The sequence below is a fragment of the Podarcis vaucheri genome (genome assembly GCF_965113315.1).
Source record: "Podarcis vaucheri genome assembly, chromosome: 1".
NCBI lineage: Eukaryota > Metazoa > Chordata > Lepidosauria > Squamata > Lacertidae > Podarcis > Podarcis vaucheri.
The window spans coordinates 106,829,926-106,855,632 of record NC_138759.1 but is presented as its reverse complement, the minus strand read 5'-3'; the positions used below and the strand labels follow the sequence as shown (position 1 = coordinate 106,855,632).

The following is a 25,707-nucleotide window of genomic DNA, read 5'->3' as shown; positions in this document are numbered from 1 at the left end:
GCTGTTCCGCGGCACACTAGTGTGCCGCGAGATGTGGCCTGGTGTGCCGTGGGAGGGAGGCGGGCGAGTCGGGCGGCGAGAGGCGGGGCGTCGGCAGCGAGGAGAGGCCGCCCAGCGCGGGGCTCTCGCCGTCTGCCTGCCTGGCTGCCTGCGTGGCGCTGACGTCACGGGGCTGTAACGTGCCCCACATAGGCACACGCAGGGCGGCGAGCGAGCTCCCTCCCACATCCCATCGCCGCTCTGCCGCACGCTAGCTCGCTTCGGTCGGCCTACTGGGCTGTCGCAGGCGGAAGGCCTGCGCATGCGCGAGGTTTTCGCGCCTTCGGGATTCCCTTCACGCCTTCCTCCTCCCGGGGCCTTGAGAGCGCGGGAAGCGGCAGCGCGAGACTGGCGTTGAGCCTGGCAGGTATTGTGCGGTGCTGGTGCCAATATGGTAAATATCCTTTGCTTCATTCTTGTCACATCACTCCTCGTTCTGACTCAGTCTCTTATGATCCTCAGTGCAATGGCAAAGGTACCTAGTAAATAGTAAGAGTGGAAAGAATTGTTCTATTGGAAAAAGTGACCATTTTAAGTTTTAGAATGACGAGCTTCAAGATTTGTATTTATTTATTTATTCTGACATTTTTATACCTCAGTTTTTATTATCTTCTTAATAACAAAATATATAAAATAAAATGCAGAGAAATAAAAATCTCTCTCTCTCTCACTCTCTCTCTCTCTCTCTCTCTCTCTCTCACACACACACACACACACACTGCACAGGAGTGGGACCAGGAGGAGGGACCCCTCCATAAATCTTAGCTGCCAGCCTGGCACATAGCAGGAGGGGTGCTCCAACAGGTATCTGAGTACCAAAAACACGCACAATCATTTCTGTTAAAAACAAAACCAGACAATGTTTCCTCAGAACTTCTGTTAATATCAGTGTTTTTCAACCGCTGTTCCGCGGCACACTAGGCCCTCGGGGACCTCGTGGCTTCCGCTTTTGCGTGTGCTGCCGTCACTCTTCCCGCCATTTCCATGTATAATTCGTGCCCGTAATACAGGCAGTAAAAACTGTTCTGTATAACGACTACCCCGCCTCTCCCCCCCCATCTAAACCCATTTTTTTTTCCTTTGCAGAAAAGGAAAAGGTTGCGCACTGAATAAAGTATTTTATAATTTTTCATATTTCTGTTTACTTACTATTTCATAATAAAGTAATTATAAAATACTTTCTTTGTGTTTATTTGATTCCTATTAAAGAGAATTACTTTATATATAGTCAATATAGGCACAGAGTTAATTTTTTAAACATTTTCTAATGGTGGTGTGCCTCGAGATTTTTTTCATGAAACAAGTGTGCCTTTGCCCAAAAAAGGTTGGGAAACACTGTTCTAAGTAACCTATTGTGCACATTGCTTACAATAGCCCACTCTTCAATGGTAAAACAGTAAACTTTAAAGATTAAGTAAACAATAGTTTAAATAAACTACAGTTTTTCTTATCAAATGTAACAACAAACTGGTTAATTTTAAAAGGTACTGGATTCTGCCATAGTCTTGAAGCTGTATCAGAGGTGGAGAAGACGAGAGGCATGTCTAGGGCTAAACTATGTTATGTCTTCATAATTCAGTTTCATGCATTCAGAATATGTAAAGCTTCCTAAAACACCTGAATAGCAGCTTCAGGGACCCAGGGAATATTTTTACAGCATCAGAGCTATGCTTAAAGCAGCAAATGCTAAAAGATAAGTGGCAAAACAAAAGTGGCACACAAAATGACTTCTCCATTATCTTCTCCCCCCCAGCCCCTTCCCCCTTGTTAGAAAAACAAAATAAATTAAATTTTATTATGTGACAACTTACTCGAGCAGATAGTCCTGTATTGAAGGATTCTTGAAACAATGTGATGTGAAAGGCCTGGTGATGTCATGAGCCTTGTCACCCGATTGTGCTGCTGAACATTTAAGGACAAGGCTCCCTCGGGAAATTTGTTTAGCTATGGCATATTTATAGTATAAATCTAAAGGCTTTTTTCTGGTTAGGTCAAATTATCATAAAAAAGATTTCATCACCTCTCATTTGACTAACATAGTGTTGCTATACTGTTGCATCACCTTCACAGTAATTAATTGGAATAACAGAGAGCAATTCATAGGATTTCAATTTCAAGATTAATTGGTTCAATCTTTTGAAACAGTCCTTTGAAGATTTTCCAAGTTTAGCGGTTGGCAGAACAATAATATGGTTCACCAAGCGCCTGTTAACGAATTGCATTATCTAGCCATGTTTAGTGTCGGCTTCATCTTTCTCATAGCTCCTTTTTAGCATCCAGGAGAATGAGGCATGTCGTAGCAGACATTTGAAAATAATATTGGAAGCGCTATCAAAAACATGACTAGTAGGGCTGCTTTGATAGTGTGATGTGTAGCTTTATATACAGGCAGCAACCATTTCGTGCAGAGGGTCCGTTCCCAGCCCTTGCACACATTGGTGGAGCACGGATAAGTGCGCTTCATTACACCACACCACACCACACACACGCATCGGTGATCATATGTCAATTGGATGTGCCTAAAATGGTCACCACCCACATAGCAGAGTTGCTTCTTAAGCAGGGGTTAGGTTTCAAAGCAAAAACTACCTTATCAAATTCCCAGTATTACCTTGTTTGTAGTGCCTTCCTCAGTCTCTGTATTTTCTCATTGGCTGTTGGCTGGCAAGGGGGCTTTCCTACTGGCTGACAAGTGGGAGATGGCTTGCAGGGACACCTCCATTGCTCCACTACCTCTCTTCACTTCTCCACGTGTGAGTGACCTACCGAAGTTGGGAGGGGGAGGCAGAAAGAAATACAGGCAGGCAGAGGAAAAAGGCTGGGGTGGATTCTTAAAGTTGCACATAGGATCCTAACTTCTTTAAAATGGAAAAGCTTCATCATCCCTTGTTCTTCACTACCATTACTTCATTTTGCAAAGCTGTGATATGTTACTCACCGGTTGTGGGGGCAAAATAAGGTTGGTGGTTGTTTACCGGGGGTAGGCATTACAGGGCAATGTCATAATGTAGTACTGGGTTTAAGTCCTCAGTGGGACGAGAGTGTGTGAGAGAGGGAGATGCTGTCTTGTTAATATTTTACGTTCCAAGAGTGATTTCTGTCTATAAAACAGTAACTGCTACCAAGCTCCTATAGTTGAATTTGCTTAAGTTAGCATGTAATACATCGTGTAAGTTTTAACTTTTTTTTTTCCCCTACAGCCAGGAGTAAACAGTATGGATTCTCAAATTGGTATGTAAAAAGAATTCACTATTTATTTAACAATTTAACCAGAAAAGGTTCAAAACTAAAAAGAAGTTTGTTAATAATAATGTGGGTTAAAATTAAGAGTTTATTCAGTTACAGGCAACTCCTCTTTTATGTGGGGGTTCCATTCTGAGGTACCAAACGTGTCAGCGGGCCGTAAGTGAGCCTTCCACCCCCATTCTGCCCCTTTGTGGTGCCGAAAATGGTGCACATGCCAAACATGCACAAATGCCTGTATGTAAGGAGAATTTGAAAATATCCCTTCTTCCTATTTACTAATTCTCAATGAACTAAAACATTGAGGTGCTTCCCACTCTGTTGACAAGGAGGTAGGATTTTTTTGCGGAAGGATTTATCTGGGATTGAAGTATGATGCACCTCACACTTACTTACTTATTTATGAATTGAAATTGAAAGAGTTTGTTCATTTACCAATGGAGAATTTCACCAGCATCTTTCCCTCTATTTCCAGAGAGTGAGTGTGTCATCCTTGCATACCTAAAACATTTCACAAGAGGGAAATTTCACTAGGCTTGGGAACCCTGAAGTTTACAGAAGCACAAAAAGTTAAAAAATAACACTTTTGGCGGGGGAACCCCAAAAATATCCTTATAAGCTCTGAGCTTACCCACAGGCCATGTAATGCTGACTGATTGATGGGGAAGGAATGGGAAATGGCAAATCAAATGGGAATATCATGTAGGGAGACATGGCTGTCTATGACTGGAACACTGAACAGGAGCATTGCATGTTACAATGTTTTGTTACAGGTCCCAGTTTTAGCATGTGAGTATTGTCTCTTGAACGTGCTGGAGTTGAATATAGTGACTCTTGCATAAAACTGTGAACATGACAGTTAGATCTCCATCGTTGTCAACATTGTGGATCATTAGATTTTGAGCATTCATTTCAGATTCTGGCCTTCCTGTTCTGAGAAAATTATTCGTTTGAAGCTCAAAGTGAATAGGCAGGAGTAACTGAGAGATTCTTGAAATATTCAGTGAGCTTCAGGGGGAAAGCTTTTATAACAAGAAGTGACTGGCTGCATCTACTATCTGCTCGTTGCCAGAATGTAAATTCATAATACAGTCTGCTTGAAATGGTTAATTGTAAGTCACTTGTAAAATTTAACATGTATGTTTTCATGTGGTCTGGAAGTCTTTTGAGTCACATTAAAAGCAAATGTGGAGGTGTGGATTGTTCTGGTTGTGCTGAAATGTGGTTTATCATTTTATATTTCATAGGTTTAGCCCCCCCAGGAACTCAGGTAAGCAAGGAACTTTTGTTGCTTGGGCAATTTAATAATTTCATGTCCAGTTTCCATGATTTTTCTCCCTTCCATGCTAAGGCGAGATTGCACCTTGCCCTGTGCGTTGGATGCCTGGGTTCCTTTACATACCTTCCAAACATCCACATGTATGCATAACAAGAGTGTATGTGCATAAAATACAACAACATGGTTGACTTTTATGTCAGCTCACCTGAAACACGTACATGAATGAAATACATTTTATTTGCTCCCAAAAGTTCACTTTCTTTGGAGAGGTCCTTCTGGAGCTCCTCACAACTTCTCTTTTTTAATGACCCTGAACAATTTAATGTTATCAGCAATTTAGCAACTTGGCCACCTCACTACTCATCATTTACTCTAGATGCTAATAAACTAGTTTTGAAAGCACAGCTCCCAAAATCAGCCCATAGGGGACTCCTTCCATTCATAGAACTGCCCATTTATTCCTACTTTCTGCTTCCTGCTACTAAACAATATGTGATCCACAAGAAGAGATCTCTTCTAAATCCATGACATCTAAGCTTATTCAGAAAGCTTTGGTGAGGTATCTTGTTGAAACCTTTTTGAAAGTCCAAGTACACAATGACAATCGGTTCACCTGTATCTATAATGTGCTCTTAAAGAACTCATAATATGTTCGTGAGACAACTTGCTGAGAACAGAAACAGATGCTTTTGAACAGTTACTGGGTATGGTGGGGAAGGTTTTTAGCATCTTTCTGAAACTGCTGGGAGCTCTGTCTCTGTGTTTCCTCTGAATTGGGAGAGGAGGTTGAAGGGCTAGACTGGTGCTTGGAGGCAGTAATGGCTATGGACTAGTAAATTAAAGCTGAATTCTGAAAAGACAGGTGCTATATCTTCAGAGCTTATGAGTCTGGAAAATGGGGAGATGGTGTGTTCTGGAGGAGGTGAACTCCCCTGGAAGGAGCTGTCACTGGATGCCACCATACCTGCAGCATTCTAAGCTTCCCATTGACCTGATCAAGCAGTCTCTTTGTATGTTCTTATCACAGACTGCTCCTGGAGATGTAGTGGCATCTTGTGAGCAGGAGACTTGGAGAGGGCAGCTAGGACTGCAGACTGAGGAACAGGAGCGCTAGATAGTGGTGGTCTTTGTAGAGTTGGTAGCTATCACTTCCCAGAAGATCCCTGGTTTGGAGAAGACGTCTGCTTCACCTGACTACAGATTTCAGGAGCAGATGAGTTTTGCCTGGACTTCACCTTTGCAGTTATTCTGGCATGAGTCCTCTGACACTGGTTGGGAACGCTAATGCCACTCCTAGTAGTGAAGCCCAGAATTAATGAATCATGCATGGCTTAGCATTGCATCCGAATGGGACCATTTTACAGATTGGGGGTATGCTGTACTTATGGCTGTGTATTCTTCTGTTTGCAATCTTACATTGTTTTAAAGAAAAAGTAAGCTGCTATATTTTCTTCAGAAGTGTGCTTTCCTCTTTAATATTTAGCCTACACCTCCAGTAGTTTGTTCAGTGCAGCAAGTCACCCCGGCCAACAGCTCTGCTAATGAGGAACCTTCGAAACAGGTATCAATTTACCCCTGTAGACAATTTTGTGGCACTTTGTCTTGCATTTCCTAGACATGTTGCAGAATTTATTGATACAAAGCTTTGTTTTTCATAGAAATCTATGTGGTCAGAGCATAAATCACCAGATGGAAGAACATACTACTATAATACTGAAACAAAGCAGTCTACCTGGGAGAAACCAGATGATCTCAAAACACCTGCAGAGGTAAAATAAACAAATTGAGAAGAGTGTCTATTTAATTGACCATGTTTTCAGTGAGTATAAAATGCCTTTTATCACTGGAGTGTGTGCCAGTTTTCCTTTCCAGCTGCAGCCATTCGTACCACATTGAATTCTACTCTGGAGAGTTCCCTAAACTTCAGGATTAGCTTTTTGAGGGGCTGCAGTGGGAAGAGGGTGCCCCAAAAGCTCCATTACAGGCATGGTATTTCACGTGCAGCCCTTTATCTTTTGTCCTTTGTTTCTTTTGATATGGCTTTGCATGCCTCTCCTTTGATTTTATAGGCATGTTTAATATATGGCATGTCGTATTACGGAATGATTTTTAAAACTTTTTTCTAAACATTCTGTTCTCTAGCAAATGTTGTCAAAATGTCCGTGGAAGGAATATAAGTCTGATTCTGGAAAGCCTTACTACTACAATTCCCAAACAAAAGAGTCACGCTGGGCAAAACCCAAGGAACTTGAAGATCTTGAAGGTAAATTTTGTGGGACCTTTTTTCTGTCTTGATTTATAGCTAGCACCTATTGGGTATAATCCAGGGCTTGGCTAACCTGTGGCCTTCCTGATGTTGTTCAGCTTCCATCAACCACAACCATCATGGCCAAAATGATGGTGGATGTTGTCATGCCGCAACTTCTGGAGAGCCAAAGGTTGCAATCCTGGCATACACCGTATTCTCTGGGTAGCAGAGATAACTCTAGTCATTGGATTGGATGCTATTATATAATGAAACTGTCCCTAATGTAATAAATGTCTTTATTGGGGGAGGAAAAGGGAGAATATGTTGGCTAAGCTGTCATGGACAAAGACGAAAATAACATAATTGACCACAATAGCTATTGTGGAATCACTTGAAAGAGCAGCTGTCACCCAGTAGTAGTAGCTTCCTTCAGTAATTTTTAAGTGAGAGAATTGCTGCCTCTATTCCCAAGTTCCACGCAGAGGCCACAGTCTTACTTTGCAGCTCAATATTTTGATACTATTTATTGCATTTGGATCAGTTTAGTACTTGTCTTAACATACTTTATCTTCTAATATGCAGTTTTTTTCAACTTATAAATAAATCTGACAACAATTTATTTCTTTTGTGCAGCAATGATTAAAGCTGAAGAAAACAGGTATGTTTGAAAATATTTTACTCGAGAAAAATTCCATGAGCTGGGTCTTTTAAAAGAAGGATGGTATCAATACATCTATATTTACACTAGCTGTTTGTGGGTGAAGCAGACTTCCACTTGCACACTAAACTTCATCTTCGTCTGCTCAGCTGCCTCCACATGCATTATTGCATTGGGTGGTGGTGGTGGTGGTTGCCTTAAACAGACATTTTATTTCAGAATCTTCTGAGTATTTCTTAGTACTGAAACAGATTGTTGTTAAGTCATTTAGTCATGTCCGACTCTTCGTGACCCCATGGACCAGAGCACGCCAGGCACTCCTGTCTTCCACTGCCTCCCGCAATTTAGTCAAACTCATGTTGGTAGCTTCGAGAACACTGTCCAACGATCTCATCCTCTGTCGTCCCCTTCTCCTTGCGCCCTCAATCTTTCCCAGCATCAGGGTCTTTTCCAGGGAGTCTTCTCTTCTCATGGAGTGGCCAAAGTATTGGAGCCTCAGCTTCAGGATTTGTCCTTCTAGTGAGCACTCAGGGCCTATTTCCTTCAGAATGGATAGGTTTTATCTTCTTGCAGTCCATGGGACTCTCAAGAGTCTCCTCCAGTGCCAGAATTCAAAAGCATCAATTCTTCAGCAATCAGCCTTCTTTATGGTCCAGCTCTCACTTCCATACATCACTACTGGGAAAACCACAGCTTTTACTATACGGACCTTTGTCGGCAAGGTGATTTCTCTGCTTTTTAAGATGCTGTCTAGGTTTGTCATTGCTTTTCTCCCAAGAAGCAGGGTCTTTTAATTTCATGACTGCTGTCACCATCTGCAGTGGTTATGGAGCCCAAGAAAGTAAAATCTCTCACTGCCTCCATTTCTTCCCCTTCTATTTGCCAGAAGGTGATGGGACCAGTGGCCCTGATCTTAGTTTTTTTGATCTTGAGCTTCAGACCATATTTTGCACTCTCCTCTTTCACCCTCATTAAAAGGTTCTTCAATTCCTCCTCACTTTCTGCCATTCATCCAGTCCAGCCTTTCACATGATGAATTCTGCATATAAGTTAAATAAGCAGGGAGACAATATACAGCCTTGCCGTACTCCTTTCCCACTTTTGAACCAATCAGTTGTTCCATATCCATTTCTAACTATAGCTTCCTGTCCCACATAGAGATTTCGCAGGAGAAAGATGAGGTGATCAGGCACTCCCATTTCTTTAAGAACTTGCCATAGTTTGCTGTGGTCGACACAATCAGATGCTTTTGTGTAGTCAATGACAAATTTTTTTCTGGAACTCTCTAGCTTTCTCCATAATCCAGGGCATGTTTGCCATTTGGTCTCTGGTTCCTCTGCCCCTTTGAACTTCTGGGAGTTCTCGGTCCACATACTGCTTAAGAGTGAAACATATACATTACCTAATAGAGGAGGGGGATTTGGGAACATATTAACATAGTTGTTCACTTCGCCTTTTCTTTCAAAGAAATTTCAGAACTGGCTTTTTTTAATTAGCATGGCAAATTAAGCTAACTATTGGTCTTCAGCACTGCATTCTGCAAACCTAGAAGTCTGCAGTTTTTTTCATAATGTGTAAGTTTACATTGGACAGTTGGAACCAGTAATCTGAAAGCCATATACATCAGACCCTACCTTACGGATCTCTACCAGTAGAGAGCTGGCAGGAACTATCCTTCCATTCATGATTTTCCTGAAAACTATGCTGTTTAGGCTGGCCAATTGCACTCTAGAAGATTTAATGATGTTTTTAATGTTATTTTTATGCTGATTATATGCTCCTTGAATTTTTAAAATGAAAGTATGTATTATAAATACATAATTAAAGACATAAACCACAATCCAGTAAGAAGGTTGTAGGCTGCCAAAATCTGAAGAGAAATTGGATTTCCCCCGGAATAATTCTCAATGATAAATGCATTGTTCCTGTGATTGGCAGGGTTATTAACACAAATATGATGTCTGCTGTTTATGTAGCGGTAAACCAGAGGAATCTGTTCCAACATCATCTGCAGTCGTACCAGGGGTTACAAATGCTGCAGCCATTGTTCCTGAAGCTCCTATAGCTGCCCCAGCAATCCCTGCTGCTCCAGCTGTTGCATCGGCTCCGGAAACTGAGCCTTCCACTGTTGCTACTGTTATAGAAAATGAAAGGGTCACTGCTACAGCTGATGAGCAGATACAGCCAGCTGCTCCTGTTGTACAGGAACAGGCTGCAGAAGTTGTGACAAACTCTGTTGAAGAAGCTCCTAAACAGGAATCCTCAGAGTAAGTAATGCTATGTCTAGTTGGTGTGCACTAATCTCTATTTTTTTCAAGACAGTACTTGGGGTGGGGGGGAATTGGATTTGGCCAAAAAAAAAGTGGGGAATGCGAAAGGAAATAACTTGCCTTGCATGAATAGACTTGGTTAAAATAAGGAAATAACTTGCCTTGCATGACTTGGTTAAAATAAGGGTTAGGAATTGTTTTGTACTCCATAGCAGACAGATGAGGAAATTGGTGGATACAGAGTCAACCCTCCCACTCCTTGGGAACCTTCCTAGCAAATTTGGAGTGATCCTCCCTGTAGATTAATCTTTCTTTCTCCATTCCTAAGTGGTATGTTGTATTGCCACTTATAAGAGGCAGAAGCACCTAGTTGATCTCCCTTCACATCCAGTGAGTGGAGGGAGATCAAGACTAGATGTGGAAGGCTTTCATGTGCATCCTGGGAAAGTGAAAAGGCTTGGCAAGGTGAGATAAGCATGAATGGACTTGACAGTGCCATGTCCAAGCCATTATTTTCTTCCTTTGGATATATATATATGGGCAGTTGTGTGGAACAAAAGTTTTAGAACATGTTTAAGTATACTTTTAAAATACTATGAATAATGTAATGTGTAGTTTGGCCGTTGAAGGGTATATTTCAACCCAAGGGCTGTACTTCCCTCATAGCTAATCTTCCAGGCTATGCGACATACTCCCCATCCCCCCCCCCCGCCTCTCTCTCATGTCCACATTCATTCAAATCCAAAAAAAAATCATATATACACAGAAATGTATTCATTTGCAAACTCATTTGTACATGCACCATGCAGCACATAGGCTGTGTAAACAGCCAGAAAGTGTATGAATTGGTTCATGGATTGGGTTTTGAAAAGAAGTCAAGGGCATTTCATACATAACAGTCTTATGAACGCCTTATTAAATTGCCTTCAGCCTTTACCTGATTTGCAAGAAAACTAGCACATTAGAGCTAAGAGCTCTTTAAAATAACTATTGTCAGGTATGAAATTGCTTCTTCCTTCTCAGTGGAGAACCAATATATTTTTAGTTCTGAAGGAATCGGAACTACCCCATCCCACATAGGTCTAGAGGGTCTATCGACTCTCAAGAGCTCTTTTTTGGGGGTGGGGGGAAGAGGCAGGGAGTTGCATGGTTTGTAGTGGAAAGGAGGAGCCAGGAAAGCCCTGTTGCATGAGCAGTGATTTGCTTGATCTTTTAAGGATTTAACCCACTGGCTAGGAGCTGTCAGATAATGCTGTATCCTGGAGCCACATTACGCCTGAAGTCTGTTTGGATTCATCTGTGTATGCTGTCACTTCCTGGGAGACATTAGCTCTATTGTTTACAGTTCCCACTCTTAGTGTCTCTTACATTTAATTAGCACTGGTTTTTGCTAAAGCAGCATGCTGTTCTTTAAATCCATAGTGTTGCCGCCAAAAAGGAAGAAGAAGATGCCCAGCCAGTTAAAAAGACCTACACATGGAATACAAAAGAAGAAGCTAAGCAAGCATTTAAAGAACTATTGAAAGAAAAGGTTTTTAAATTGAGTCAACTACTGTTTAAAATTTCAAGAATTGCAAATATACTTGAGTTGGGAGAATTGCTGATTTTGAAAGACACTTTATGGAATAACATTCATACTGAAGTAAACATGGAAAGAATATTCTAGCCAAAATGTACTTGGTATAAACTTTCACATCATGCTCCAGTATTGGTGAAAAATTCTTACATTTGTTTAGGTCTTTTTGCGGGGGGGGGGGGGCAGTGGGACCAAAGAAGGAAAGACAAATGAAATTTTTATGTGAAAAGAGCATTCTGGTGGCACAACAGTTCCACATTTGCAGAATTGGCCCGGGGGGACGGGGGCGGAATGAAGAGAAGGAAAAACGGTTGTGTTTAAAAACTTCAATTATCCGCTTACTCTTTGTGAATTCTCACTCTGAAGAGTCAGATGTTGCTTTATTAAGTGGTATTACATCCCAAATGTTACTAATGAAACATCACTGCAGAATCAAAAGGACAAAGCCCTATGTTTTTATTAGCTTACCACCCTATCAAAAAAATTTAGAAAATAAGGAATGCAACACTAGCCATATTTACTCATGATAAGCCATAAACAAAGGCTAAATCATATACAAGCCAATCATGCATGCTTTGCTTCTCTTTACTAGCACTAAGGGCAAAGCAAATGACAAACCTGGGCTTAGTGCTATGTTTCAATCAGATTGTGGTTTGTTTCCTCTGTATGCTATGGGAAGAAACAAAGCAGTCCAGATAGGTGTGTTAACAGTAATCTGATAACTGTTTTAAAAAATTTAAAAATTGTCCAGTAGCACCTTCTGTTTCAGTGTATCTGAAGAAGTGTGCATGCACACGAAAGCTTATACCAAGAACAAACTTAGTTTGTCTCTAAGGTGCTACTGGACAATATTTAAATATATTTCAACTGCATCAGACCAACACGGCTACCTACCTGAATCTGTTAACCATGGTTTGCTTTCATGGACGAACTGATTGATGCACCATTTCTAGAAGTGTAAGTAAATTATGAGAAGGCTAAAAATACTCATGAAGATAGAAAATGTCTTATGTACCAAATTTATCATTTCCTAGTTTTATGGTAGTTTATCATTTTTACAGGAAAAGCAAAGAAATGTGACAGTCCTTTGTACAAATATTCTTTTATTTTTATAATAAAAACATACCAAGCAGAATATTTACCCACTTTTGCCACCAAATAATCGATTCAGTGCATTTGACAACTATGCCCCACTGCACAGTTTAGATGCATCCGTTCTTACCTTAGCTAGCATTCCTAAAGCTATCATTGCACAAACAGAAGTACTGATTTGAGGAGTTACATGATTTACTTCATGTCTTCATAGCGTGTGCCATCCAACGCCTCTTGGGAACAAGCTATGAAAATGATAATTAACGATCCAAGATACAGGTATGCTGTTCCTATTTTCTTTTTAATCAACATGCTTTTAAGTAGTTGTTTGTATAAACTGATGTTCTGACAGCTCAAGTGAGCTCATGGTTTGAATGCTGCCCTAATGTTCCTATTTTCTGATATTTTTAATCTTTTTAAAATTGTGTGTTGTATGTTTTTTTTCTTCGTATGCCACTTTGAGACACATGTAAAAAAAACAAGTTATGTATATATTTTAAATAAATAAACAAATTTAGCTTGTTATTCTCCTGAATGGTTTTTTTAAACTGGGCTGTTGTTGTTTTTTGGGGGGGAAGCAATTGTTTACTAAATACTTTGAAACTCTCCCCCTGTGTGCAGTGTTAAAAGGAATCTTCGTAAAACGATCAGTTGTAGTTGATACTGCATTTATCAATAAGTGTATGGCTTTTTTTTCTTTAATTTGTAGTGCTTTGGCAAAACTAAGTGAGAAGAAGCAAGCATTTAATGCTTACAAGGTCCAGACAGAGAAAGAAGAAAAAGAAGAAGCAAGATTAAAATACAAAGAGGCAAAAGAATCTTTTCAGCGTTTCCTTGAGAACCATGAGAAGATGACATCCACTACCAGATACAAGTAAGATAAATCTAATGCATAATACTAGTTGTGCAGTTCAAAATTTAAAACTTGAGCTTGGGTTGACTTTAGAGGGGAATGTGAATTAAAAAACAACACTTTAAAATACTGTTTCAAATACTGTGCTATGGGGAATAACAATTTGTGCAAAGTCACTGTTGCAAGGTGATGTTCTCAAATTTCTACTTCTGCTGCCCATGCCTCCTGTCTGGTGCAGATTTATATGGAGGAGGAGGACCTGGCAGAAGTCTGTTCCCTCCCCTTTTCTGTTGTGAGTGAAACTCCGACTCTGCACCAATTTGAAAGTCTAGATACAAACCACGGTTGCCTCTGCATTTGTACAAAGACTGCAGTGTGTGAGAAGTTGTCACTGAGACTGTTGGCAAAATATGTATTGGGAATGGATGCAAGCAAGGAAGGGATCCATTGCTGTGTGTTTTAAAAATACAAAAACCTTTCATCAAAGCAATGGCAGAAGATGGAATACAACACACATAACTTTTTTTAAAAAATCTATATTGATAACACATTAGTTCTTTTAGCTTTGCAAGCTGGAATGATTTTGTAATATTAAACATGAGTTGCGTATGATTACACAATCTGTACTCTCTTGGTTATCACACATTTAACTAGTGGGAAAGAGTGGGAGCAAAATGATTTATAGAGCCTTTTTTCTTCTTATTTCCATCTACAGAAAAGCTGAACAAATGTTTGGAGAGATGGAAGTCTGGAATGCAATATCAGAACGTGATCGTCTTGAAATCTATGAAGATGTCCTATTCTTCTTATCAAAGAAAGAAAAGGTAATTTATTTCATACGGGGGGCATACACACCCACTTACTCCTCTTCCTCTTTTCTATAGATAAATCTGTCTTCCTCTACATTTTAACAAATATCATATCTAGATTTCTATAAATGACAATGTCTTTTCCTTAATGTGGCACTACTTAATTTAGTCCTGAACACAATAGAGCAAAAGCTTGATGTGGTGGTTACACCATAGGCATTTCTTGAAGATAGTCTTCTAGTATATCCGGAATTATGCACGCATCCTGGCAATGAAAAGTAGTGTGATGTCTCTTTCTTGTTCAGTGATGTATTTATGCAGTTGCTTCAGACTGGTGGATTTGCTACAAAATGCCGCCTCTTAATAATCTGTTGGTAATGTTTGATACCGAGCATTTCTGCAAAGCAAATGCCATTAAATGTATCATTTAACTTTTTCAGGAACAGGCCAAGCAGTTAAGGAAGAGGAACTGGGAGGCATTAAAAAACATCTTGGATAATATGGCTAATGTCACATACTGTACTACCTGGTCAGAGGCTCAGCAATATCTGATGGACAATCCTACCTTTGCAGAAGACGAGGAACTTCAGAGTAAGGAGACGGGGTTGTATTCCACGTAGTGCTAAAGTTTCCCCCCTCTCCTTCCCCTCTGTGCCTCCTAAATCTGCTCCAGGCCTTCTTCCCACTCCGGAGCAGACTTGAGGACAGCATGAGGAAGGATTATCCCATTGCACTAGCACAAACATTTAGTTAAATACAACTCAAAATATCCTGGTTCCTTTATTGTCGGAATTTGATCTTAGTGATGATCTGATGGCAACAGCAACTCGGATCTTTAACCTTCAATCTAGCTTGCTCCAGTTTAGAGGTGGTGTGCCTGATAAAACAGCATTGTTACCTTTGGCAGCCAAGATTTCCCAACTCACATTGCTCTTGGTGGAGAATGCAGGAGCCAGCACTGCACAGACTTTGATCCAATTCAGACCTAATCAGTTTATTTTCCTTTATATGGTTTAGCAGTATTTTTTGTTAATATTTTGTTTGGGTGGGGTGTGTGTCCGTGATGTATATATATATTTATATATTATTTAGATAGATAGATAGATAACATGAATATAAGCAAAGCACCTGGGTATCTTGGGTTTGGAAATCATTGAAAGCTCCTGTTACTTTAAAATCAAAAGCTTGTCATTGGTATAGCAGAAATGAAGGAAGGGAGTGCATGTTTCTGAGGCTTGCTACAGATTGCTCTTGTAGTGAGAAATTGCCATTAAAAATGTTGAGGCAGGCAAGGATGTTGAAAGACACTTGTCTGATGTCAGAAGCCTGCTGTACTCCTGGAGGCTCCCTGTGCACAAGTGGCTCCAATCTTCAGGCAGTTGCCCTCCAGAACTTGGGTGCTGATGAGAATGATGCGGGGGTCGGGTTAGCACATTAGCCCCATGCCTGTTCCTTCTTTTTTCCCCTGATAATGTAACATCTAAAGAGAGGGCTATGGTTTCCTCTGAGACTTTATAAAACTTACATGAGAAACAAAGCAAAAGCTTTGCCAAAAGCACGAGCCAGATTTTTTAGGAAGGGCTTACCTCACCATTGGGGAAGATCCAGTTGTGTCAACAGGCACAAAAAGATTCTCCCTTCCTCTCAGCCCCCCTCACCTCCTACCTACTGAAGCAGATTTTTTTTCCCCAGGGGCAGGGGGCTACTGTGGAGGAGGAGAGGAAGGGAAGTCATGTTTGTGCAAGCAGAAGATTGTTACACAAGCAAATTACCACAGTCGGACCTTACCCTTCATTTTCTGAAATGTTTGTATGCTGCTTTTCTAGATATGGATAAGGAGGATGCATTGATATGTTTCGAAGAGCACATAAGGGCTTTAGAAAAGGAGGAGGAGGAAGAAAAGCAGAAGGGATTGCTCAGGGAAAGACGACGGCAACGTAAAAACAGAGAATCTTTCCAGGTTAGTGACAAAATGAACAGCTTCCTGCTATTAGGTGTTACAGGTATTCTGTAATGTGCAAATGATGAATGTAGATAAATACTAAAAGATCTTGCAGGTCAACATTTTATGGCTTCGCCATAGTCTGATTTACCTGAAGAAAGTTTATTTCTGATTCATCATCTCCTGGCATGTCTGTCACAGTATGGCCCATGGTCAGGGATGATGGGAGTTGTAGTCCAGTATCATCAGGGAGCACAGGTTAGCCACCCCTACTCTAGACTGCAGTCCTAACTCCACTTAGCTGATAGTAAGTGCCACTAATTCAGTGAGACTTAATTTCTGAGTAGACATTATTAGTATTGCAGTCCTAGGGGTATGTTAGATGCTTTTCCATTTGATGTCCACATGCTATATTGTAGCATTCTATGGGGCAGTAAAAATGACAGGGCTGACTCATTTCCATTTTAATATACAGGATTGTGAGATTCCCCATTTTCTACTGTTTCCTTTGCAGATATTTTTGGATGAGCTGCATGAACATGGCCAGCTGCATTCAATGTCATCATGGATGGAGTTATATCCAACCATAAGTTCTGATATTCGATTTACTAACATGCTTGGTCAGCCTGGTAAGTATATTCTCTCCTGCTTGTAGAAAATAAGATGGAGGTGATGATTGTGCATTTTTGGTAGATAAAAGCAGGGTTACTAATGTAATAAGAAAAGCAACTCTTGGGTTAGCAGGAGGTTTTGACCAATATAGTTTCTTTCTTCAGGCTCAACAGCACTTGATCTCTTCAAGTTTTATGTTGAAGATCTGAAAGCACGCTACCATGATGAAAAAAAGATAATAAAAGACATCTTAAAGGTGAGGGAAAATGTGTTTTTAGTTGCTGGGAGAAAACCAGTGTTTCCAATCCAAAATGAGTGGGTTTAGATACCTTGAGCTGGGATTCCACACTGTCATGTTGTAACATGAGTTTGTGACATCAAAATTTGCTGTTTTGCAGGACAAAGGATTTGTAGTTGAAGTGAATACTACTTTTGAAGACTTTGTCACAGTCATCAGTTCAACTAAAAGAGCTACCACTTTAGATGCTGGAAATATCAAGCTAGCTTTCAATAGTGTAAGTTGGGTTTTTAAAAATCCAGAATATTTTTTAAAATCCTAATGTTAAGAAGACTTGATAAAATGTTTCTGTCCGCTGCTCTGGTTCGCCAGAAGCGGCTTAGTCATGCTGGCCACATGACCCGGAAACTGTACGCCGGCTCCCTCGGTCAAAAAAGCGAGATGAACGCTGCAACCCCAGAGTCGGTCACGACTGGACCTAATGGTCAAGGGTCCCTTTACCTATGATGTATCAGAATTTGCTCTGTTAGTCATTTATAGAATCTAAATTATGGGTGGTGCCAAATGTTGCATGAAAAGACCTCCACTCATGTAACATGACTTCCTCTGCTCCTTCCTACACACACACACACACAAATCAGCTCCAGATGATTGAGGGACTCCCCAGAGGGGATTCTGGGGGTGCTCAAGTGAAAAGAGAGGAAGGCAAAGTCCTACATAGTGAGTGGGAAGTCTGTTCTACTCATGAATGGATCACATTAGGTTCAATCACATGATTTGGTGGTGCGTCTGAACCACCATTATATGTGACACATGCACAGCAAATAATGAGAAAAGTACTCCCTTGCAAAATGGGATTTGATTGTTTTCCCTTTTTTCCATTGCCCTTACATTGAATGGTCACTTGGTTTTGTTTTGATGTAGCTGTTGGAAAAGGCAGAGGCTCGTGAACGTGAGAGAGAGAAAGAAGAAGCCCGCAAAATGAAACGGAAAGAGTCTGCTTTTAAGAGTATGCTAAAACAAGCAACCCCTCCAATTGAAATGGATGCAGTGTGGGAAGATGTAAGCATGTTCCATAGCATTTTGAAAGAGAATGTTGGTTACCCAGAAAACACTTTTTTCCCATTGTTAAATGAAGTGTGTGTGTGTATAAAACTATCAAAAGTAATGAACAGCAGCAATAAACCAATAATAGTTAAATGTATCGATCTAAGTAAAATTTCTTTTAAATGAAATTAGAAAGACTAAATGGAATAATAAAATAGGTGAAGTGCTTGCAGGGAAATAAATTGAAGGATTTTAACTCAAGTGGTCATAGGGTGGGGCAGTGGGGTGTCTTCCCAAGAGGATGCAAAAAGGTCCTGTTTAAGAGCAGAGATAATAGATACATTTTGGAATGAAATACACTTTTGAATGTTTTCTCACATTTAAAATTGTGGCATCAGATACTCCAAACATGGATCAGACAGGTTTTTATACAGGGTACTCTTCTAGAAGTCAAGGAAGAATTAATCCCACTTGGCACAGTATGAATATTTAATGATTGGAAAAGCTTTGGATTATGTTCAGTGAGAATACAGTGGTACCTTGCAAGACGAATGCCTCGCAAGACGAAAGAGTTTTTCGTTTTTTGAGTCGTTCCGCAAGATGAATTTCCCTATGGTCTTGCGAGTTCTTGCGAGTTTGTTTCCTTTTTCTTAAAGCCGCTAAGCCGCTAATAGCCGTGCTTCGCAAGACGAAAAAACCGCAAGACGAAGAGACTCGCGGAATGGATTAATTTCATCTTGCGAGGCACCACTGTACTGGAAGGCATGTCTGAAGAAAATTGATGTGGGGCCTAAATTCTTAACCTTTATAAGCATCGTACACAAAGCACCTCATGTTTCTGTCTTTACCACTGGCTCTTGGCTAAGATTCAGCTACGCTAAGAATACCAGCAGGAGTGTGTTTCATCATTATTTGAACTGGTTTTTATGAACACAATACTTTTAACTAATACTCTATTGAGCCATAATCTTTCTTTTTAAAAAAACCAAAGTAATTTCTATACAGAACATTTTTATTTTATAAATTGAAGTTTGCTGGCTAAACCGTATACATAATTCTTCTCTTATCTATAGATTCGGGAAAGGTTTGTGAAAGAACCAGCATTTGAAGACATCACTTTAGAATCAGAAAGAAAAAGAATATTTAAAGATTTCATTTATTTACTAGAGGTAACGATATTATGATAAGAGAATTGTCTGATAGATTTGAAACAGATTTTTAAAAACTTAACTTATTGAACTGATCCCCTAAACTAGAAGTGGAGAACCTTTTCTTCCTGTATCTCTTAGTGAAAATCTGTTGGAGCCTGCATGCAAGTGGTGGGTGGGTGGGAGCCAGCTTGCTTATTAGAGTGAGCTAAAGGGGATTAGCTGGGTGGGTCGAAAGAGAATAACGTCTCACTGGGGCAGGAGCAAGTTCCAGCCATCCTTCAGGGGGCATCACCGGACCAAGTTATTTATTTAACAACTATCACTGACTGGGGAATACTGTGGCAAGGTGCTTGAAAGGGTGATGGCAGCCCAGCTTGGATCAATTTCATTCAGGCTTCATCTGGGGTCCAAATAACAGAAGGATGCTGTCCCTAAAATATTTAGCAGTAGGTGTCAGCATTTGCCTGAACACAAAATACTATTGAAAGCATAGCTTTGTAGAATATATTTATGGGGACATTAGCTTCCTGTCTGAGAGTGATCTGTAATTAATTTTAATGGTTGGCATCATCTTTTTCATTAGATTCTATTTTTAATAACCTAAACACTGGTAGTGTATTCATCATCAGGAAGGATTACATGAAGATGTCAGCCCTCCAACTGTTGTAACTGCTCTTTAAATGTTGTAATTCATACATCCCAAACATCTTTCTTTGCAAGAAGTGTCCTATGTTTCCAAAATCTCATTTGCTGTTAAGAAGATGGAAGAGTATGAACAAGTGTGGCTTTGCAAAGCCAGTAAAAGCCAGTGTCCAAAAAGGCATGCAGTGCAGTTTCAAAATAAAAGTATATAGAGGAAGTATTTCAGAATAGAGACTTAAAGAGATACGCTATACATACTGTATTTGTGTAACAAAACGCATGCTTACTCTTTCAAATGAGTAATTTTTATTCTTTCAATGCTGCAGCATGAGTGTCAACACCATCATTCAAAGAACAAGAAGCATTCTAAAAAATCAAAAAAACATCACAGAAAAAGGTCTCGCTCTCGTTCGGTAAGCTAGAGTGCAGTATTCAGTTGGTTCTTTTTACCACCCAGCCTTTAAAAACTAATGTTACATGTCAAATACTCTTGCTTTAAAGGGTTCAGAATCTGAGGATGATGACAGTCATTCAAAGAAAAAGAGGCAACGCTCAGACTCTCGATCAGTCTCCGAACGCTCCTCCAGCGCGGAATCTGGTACTTAAAAAAAAATTTACCTAACAAAATAGAGATTTAGCAGTTATCAACTTAAATAACCCTGATACCTATTTAATTCTAATGCATTAATAGAGAGAAGCTACAAGAAATCAAAGAAACACAAAAAGAAGAACAAAAAGAGGAGACACAAGTCTGTGAGTATACCTCAGTTTGGCTCTGTTCTCCCCCCCACCCCACTCAATTTCTTGTATCTATCTGCGAAACAAAGAATTAAGGTGCACTTAATAAAATTGAACAACAGTGTGCTATTTTATTATTTGTATGTGAATTGTGAGACTGTACATTTGGTACAGCCATTTTTTTCTTTTAAAAAAATCCCTAAAAAGTAGTTGTTGTCTTCCTTCCTAACTGAATTCTTGAAAGTTAAAGCATTCTGTATCACGGAAGTTTCCCGTCCTGAAAGCTCACAAGCTGCTAGATACTTCTCCTGAGCCAGAAAGTCTGAATCCAGTTTGTTGTGCTTCACTTGCACATAATTTCTGTGCTATGAATATGATGTACAGTCTAGAAGCCTTGCAGGTAGACAAGTCCCCCCCATACCAGTTAAGACTTGCAGCCAGTTGGCATGAGTAAGAGCTAGGTCAGTCATGATTTTGAAAGTTGGTATTTTGAACATGGAAGACCCAGGTTGAAATGCCTGCCTGTCTTCCCCAGACTGTTGTGTGGTAAAGAGAATTGATTGGAACACAGGCTTGGGATATAGAAAGACTCTTGTGGAACTAGAGGTAGATTCCCATTGGCCCCACCCTTCTACAGTGTATTCTCTGTGCATCCTTGACTTACACTGTTTATTTTACTCTGTACAGGATTCTCCAGAATCGGATGTGGATCGAGAAAAAGACAAAAAGGAGAGAGAAAATGAAAAGGAAAGAAGTAGGCAAAGATCAGAATCTAAGCATAAATCACCTCCTAAAAAGCGACCTGGCAAAGATTCTGTGAGTTTGCTTGGCTTTATTGTGTTAACTATCTTACCAGTAGATTAGTGGTTGTGTGGTCTAAGGGTGGAAGGATCTGCTATTTCTGATCGGTGTCACTGTTGCTTGTTTTTTACCCATAATAGTTATGCTGCAATTAAAAAAAAAAAAACAACCTGGGGCCCTCCAGATGATGTTGGATGCCAATCAGCCCAGCCAGCATGGCCAGTCATCTGCAGTGATGGGAGCTATATTCCATTATCTGGACAGCCACAGATGTATTTTGATACATATAAGCTGCCAAAACTATCACAACATTTGGAAAAGAACAAATTGGTGGATAACTGATCCACACATTGGCCCAAGAGGTCATTTTGTATAGCTGTAGTTTTGTTTTGGCCTTTCAAGTTTATATCCTTCCTTTAAACACCAAGCTTGTATAAGGAAGCATGGACTAAAGTGTAACATTATATCTTCTCTTCATCCACAAAATTTCCTGAGAGCTCATTAGCTGTAGCTGAAGACCTAAATGCAAGAATTTAATGATCCACATTGTAAGTTTTGCTTCTGCCTGGCCCAATTACAATATAGATTGGCTCTGCTAATTCTCAATAGAGTGGCAACTGTGGATCATAATGGCTTAATGGGACTAAGTTATTGTGGTTTAAGCATAACAAATTATTACTTGGTCTCCAGAACTGTTTCTAGCTAATACACATCTCTTGTACAGTGGTACCTCGGGTTAAGAACTTAATTCATTCCGGAGGTCTGTTCTTAACCTGAAACTGTTCTTAACCTGAAGCACCACTTTAGCTAATGGGGCCTCCTGCTGCTGCTGTGCCACCGGAGCACAATTTCTGTTGTTATCCTGAAGCAAAGTTCTTAACCCGAGGTAATATTTCTGGGTTAGCAGAGTCTGTAACCAGAAGCATATGTAACCTGAAGCATATGTAACACGAGGTAACACTGTATAAGCCTTAGAATTTACAGTGACCACCAGCCACTGATACTATATGTATTTACTCAAGGTGGTGATGTGTAGTTAACTCAGTACCTTCAAGTTAACAGTACTATTGAAAATCCACTGAGAACAGGCAAAATGATCAAGCCACTTGGCTTTGCACTAAGCTGAACTCTGTTCTGGAAGTCCAGTTAGGATTTAGAATACAGTATGAGCAATTCCCCTTCCTCCCTGCGATTATTGAGACATCTGATGAGTTCATCCAACTCCTTTTCGAAGATGTAACACTAGGATCTAGCCCCCTAGACCTAAATCACTTTGGGCATAGCTTTTATGTGAAAAGGGCACCAAGAGACTCCCGTGTTTGTTTGGAGTTCAGATTAAGTTACTTTCAACTTCAGAAAGATCAGATTCCTCAAGATCAACATTTTATATGGGATTTCTGTTCATAGAGCTGAAACATGTCATTTATTCTCTCCTTACATTTGACTTCCTGAATGTGGATTAAAAGGGCAGCATATAACTTTAGATAACATTGCCGTAGCATCGTAACCTGGGAGAGTGCATCCTTCTCCTTTGTTCTCAGTATGTTGTGCACCACTAAAGTTACTGTCTGCCCACTACTGTTGTGCACCACTAAACTTACACAATGTCCTTGATCAAGTTTGACTTTTCCTGAGGGAGCAGTGCCAGCCACTCAAATGAAAAAGTAATTAAAAATATATATATTGGGTGCACTTAAAAGTAGTTATTTGAATTTGCTCAGTAGATAGGCCTGAGGCCTGTAATTTACCAGTGGTGCTAAAATTGTATAGTTTGAGAGTTTCAAGTGATTTTTAGTATGAAATCTTAGGTTGTCTAGTGATGGCCAAACTGCACTTTTTAATAAATACTGAAATGTTCAAAGTAACTACAACGACTGAATTCTAAACTGTGGGAAAGGGTATATCGATTATTTTTCATTGTCCTTTTTCAGGGTAATTGGGATACCTCTGGTAGTGAATTAAGTGAAGGTGAACTAGAAAAACAAAGGAGGACCCTCTTGGAACAACTGGATGAAGATCAATAAAAAGTATTTATACCAAATATGTTTACAATGTGATTTAATAAGAAATATAGATGATTCATTTCAGGAAATGGATTCCAATGTTCCATTGGCATAGCAATGGCTTTTCAGTTCTACTGCATAACTAAATATTTCAAATAATATCATTGTGTGCCTGGCAGCAAATTGTCAAAGACGGTGAACATTCAGAATTCAAGCTGAAGTTCTGCTTCTAATAAGCTAGGCAGCCTGTATATATACCCCATGCACCTTGGCATTCTTCAAAGAGCACATTAGGATGAACAGAAAATCTTTTTATTTTTGAGCCCTTTCAATAGCGGCTTGGAAAAGTATTTGAGCCTTTCAGGCCTCTTGTGTCTATAAAACAGCTCTTGCTATGAAAGCCTAAACTTGTTTTTTCTTGTCAAATAAGGTCTGGGGGTGGGTAAGGGGTGCACATGTTCTGTTCAGAAAGATGCTCCTGTAATTTTCTTGGGCTCCACTTCTGTTGGGTTTTTTTAATTACTTTTTTATTTTGCAAGTGGAGGGAAAGGAAGAAGAGGGGAAAATATTTTTTCTTCATTTATGGTAGTCCAGAATCCATTATTGGGTTTTTGTGTATTACCTTGCTGGCCAAAATGATGTTTTAGGTGGTTTCTATTGAATTTTGACTTTAGGTTGAAATGTATATCGAGTTTCACCCTGAAGTGAATTTTTAGTTTCAAGTTTTAAAACTGTGAAAAATAGATTAATTAATGGAAATCCTAATAGGCCCTTAATTTTCAAGGCTGTAAGGTATGCTGATGTAATAACATAGCTGCCATTTTTTATTAGAGAAGAACCTGGTATATGTACAAAGAAAAAAACCAAATTGGCAAAGGGTATTATTTCAGCATTAATCTTAATGTTACAGAAAATAGCAAAATCAGACTAAATTGATGCAATATGTTGCCTTAAGGACTTCCGAAGAATGTACCACCAAGTTTTGGAAAGCAGTTGCAATACTCTTGTCTAGAAAATCAATGTTAACGTAATACTTTTCTTTTGAAAGATGTTGACCTAATGTTGAAAACCTGGTCTCCTTTTATTCTGTTCTTTTTCCTTTGTACTGAATAGATTCTGACCTGCCTTTGATTAAAACTATCAGCCCTATACATTGAGGAGTATTGACTACTGTGGTACAGACTCTAAAATCTTTCTGATTTGAATATTTTTGTACATTTTTATCACTTATTAAACCTTGTCTTCTAGCGTGCACTAGTATTTTTTCTGTTTTTTAAAAATGCTCTGTACAGCCAACACATTACTGATCTCACACAGTGTTACTGGTTAAGTTAAGTACTCTAGTGTGGTGCTTCCTTTTTAATATATGTATAATCACAGCAACAAAAGAAAGGAGCTGTCAAAGATCTGTAACAGCACAGAAGTGGAATACTTAACAATATATAGTGGTGGTGGTAATTCAAGATTGGCCTTTTTATTTGTGAAATTAGCCTCTACTATGCAAATTAAGAAATAAGAACGAATATAGCAGGCATGTTGTTATCCTTAGGTCTTACTGATTTCTATGGCGCTTGTGTAACAGTTTGCTCTACTTGCAAGTAAAAGGTTGGCTTCACAGTACAGTGGCTTGGAACTGCCACTCCTATAAGGGAACTCTGCTGATTGGAGAGAAGCCATTTTCACTGATTTTTCCTTCTCTCCTCCCTCCCCCAATTGACAGAGTATGGGGGGAGAAATCAAACAGTACAGGGTTGTACATGATGCATTCTGAATACTCTCAGGTGCAACAAAATGAATCATCACTTCTTAATGAAAAATTATTCTTACTAATTTTGTCTAGTTATATAGCTTAAGGTAGAGTGCAGTGAAACGTCCAAGAAATTCCAGAGCAGTAAGTGTTGGGGAAGGAGAATGTAAAATGCTATGACTTCCTGCTGTCAGCGTGTTTGGGACTCTGCTTATAGAAAAGAATTTAAATATGTATTTTGCTAATGTTGAGGAGGAAAAGAAAAAAAAACCATTGCATATTTGGCTTCCTGTTTGAGAAACTGCAAGTACGGTTAACTTGCTCATGCCAATTGCATAGTTTGCTGTACATGGATTGGTAGCGCATCATGTTTCGCACTCAGCTACTGGTATAGAGGTGGGAAAGTGTCACAGTACTTAAAACAGCTATGAAGGAATAGCAGTTTTCCCGCTCCGATGCAAGTGATATTTATGTAAAATATTTTCTTATTGCCGCCTTGCATAATTTACATGAAGAAACATGTTTCTAAGTAAACATTACTTTTTAAAGCGTTGTCTTTATTTTTCCATTAAAAATAAAAAGCTTTAAGTATAAAGTTAGTTTCTTCATATTTCTGCAAACTGTCATGCCCCATATCTTATTTGCTACAATCTGATTTCTTCTCTAGTTTGCATATCTTGTACATTTGAACTTTCCCCACTGCGTCTCAAAGAGAAACA

General features: G+C 39.6%; 1 protein-coding gene across 1 annotated transcript in view; it reads left to right on the top strand.

Moving 5' to 3' along the window:
* PRPF40A (pre-mRNA processing factor 40 homolog A) overlaps nt 1-24,493 on the top strand; it is a 31,529-nt gene extending 7,036 nt beyond the window's left edge. The window contains exons 4-26 of the mRNA XM_082197942.1: nt 3,240-3,270; nt 4,530-4,552; nt 6,045-6,122; nt 6,220-6,330; nt 6,704-6,824; nt 7,443-7,467; nt 9,444-9,734; nt 11,160-11,268; nt 12,620-12,684; nt 13,115-13,279; nt 13,974-14,082; nt 14,508-14,658; nt 15,894-16,027; nt 16,524-16,638; nt 16,786-16,877; nt 17,020-17,136; nt 17,784-17,921; nt 18,980-19,075; nt 20,026-20,112; nt 20,201-20,297; nt 20,391-20,452; nt 21,125-21,253; nt 23,170-24,493. Of these exons, the coding sequence (XP_082054068.1) occupies nt 3,240-3,270; nt 4,530-4,552; nt 6,045-6,122; nt 6,220-6,330; nt 6,704-6,824; nt 7,443-7,467; nt 9,444-9,734; nt 11,160-11,268; nt 12,620-12,684; nt 13,115-13,279; nt 13,974-14,082; nt 14,508-14,658; nt 15,894-16,027; nt 16,524-16,638; nt 16,786-16,877; nt 17,020-17,136; nt 17,784-17,921; nt 18,980-19,075; nt 20,026-20,112; nt 20,201-20,297; nt 20,391-20,452; nt 21,125-21,253; nt 23,170-23,262 (2,439 nt within the window). The 3' untranslated portion in view covers nt 23,263-24,493. The remainder of the gene's footprint in view (nt 1-3,239; nt 3,271-4,529; nt 4,553-6,044; nt 6,123-6,219; nt 6,331-6,703; nt 6,825-7,442; nt 7,468-9,443; nt 9,735-11,159; nt 11,269-12,619; nt 12,685-13,114; nt 13,280-13,973; nt 14,083-14,507; nt 14,659-15,893; nt 16,028-16,523; nt 16,639-16,785; nt 16,878-17,019; nt 17,137-17,783; nt 17,922-18,979; nt 19,076-20,025; nt 20,113-20,200; nt 20,298-20,390; nt 20,453-21,124; nt 21,254-23,169) is intronic.
* The last annotated feature ends 1,214 nt before the right edge of the window (nt 24,494-25,707 follow it).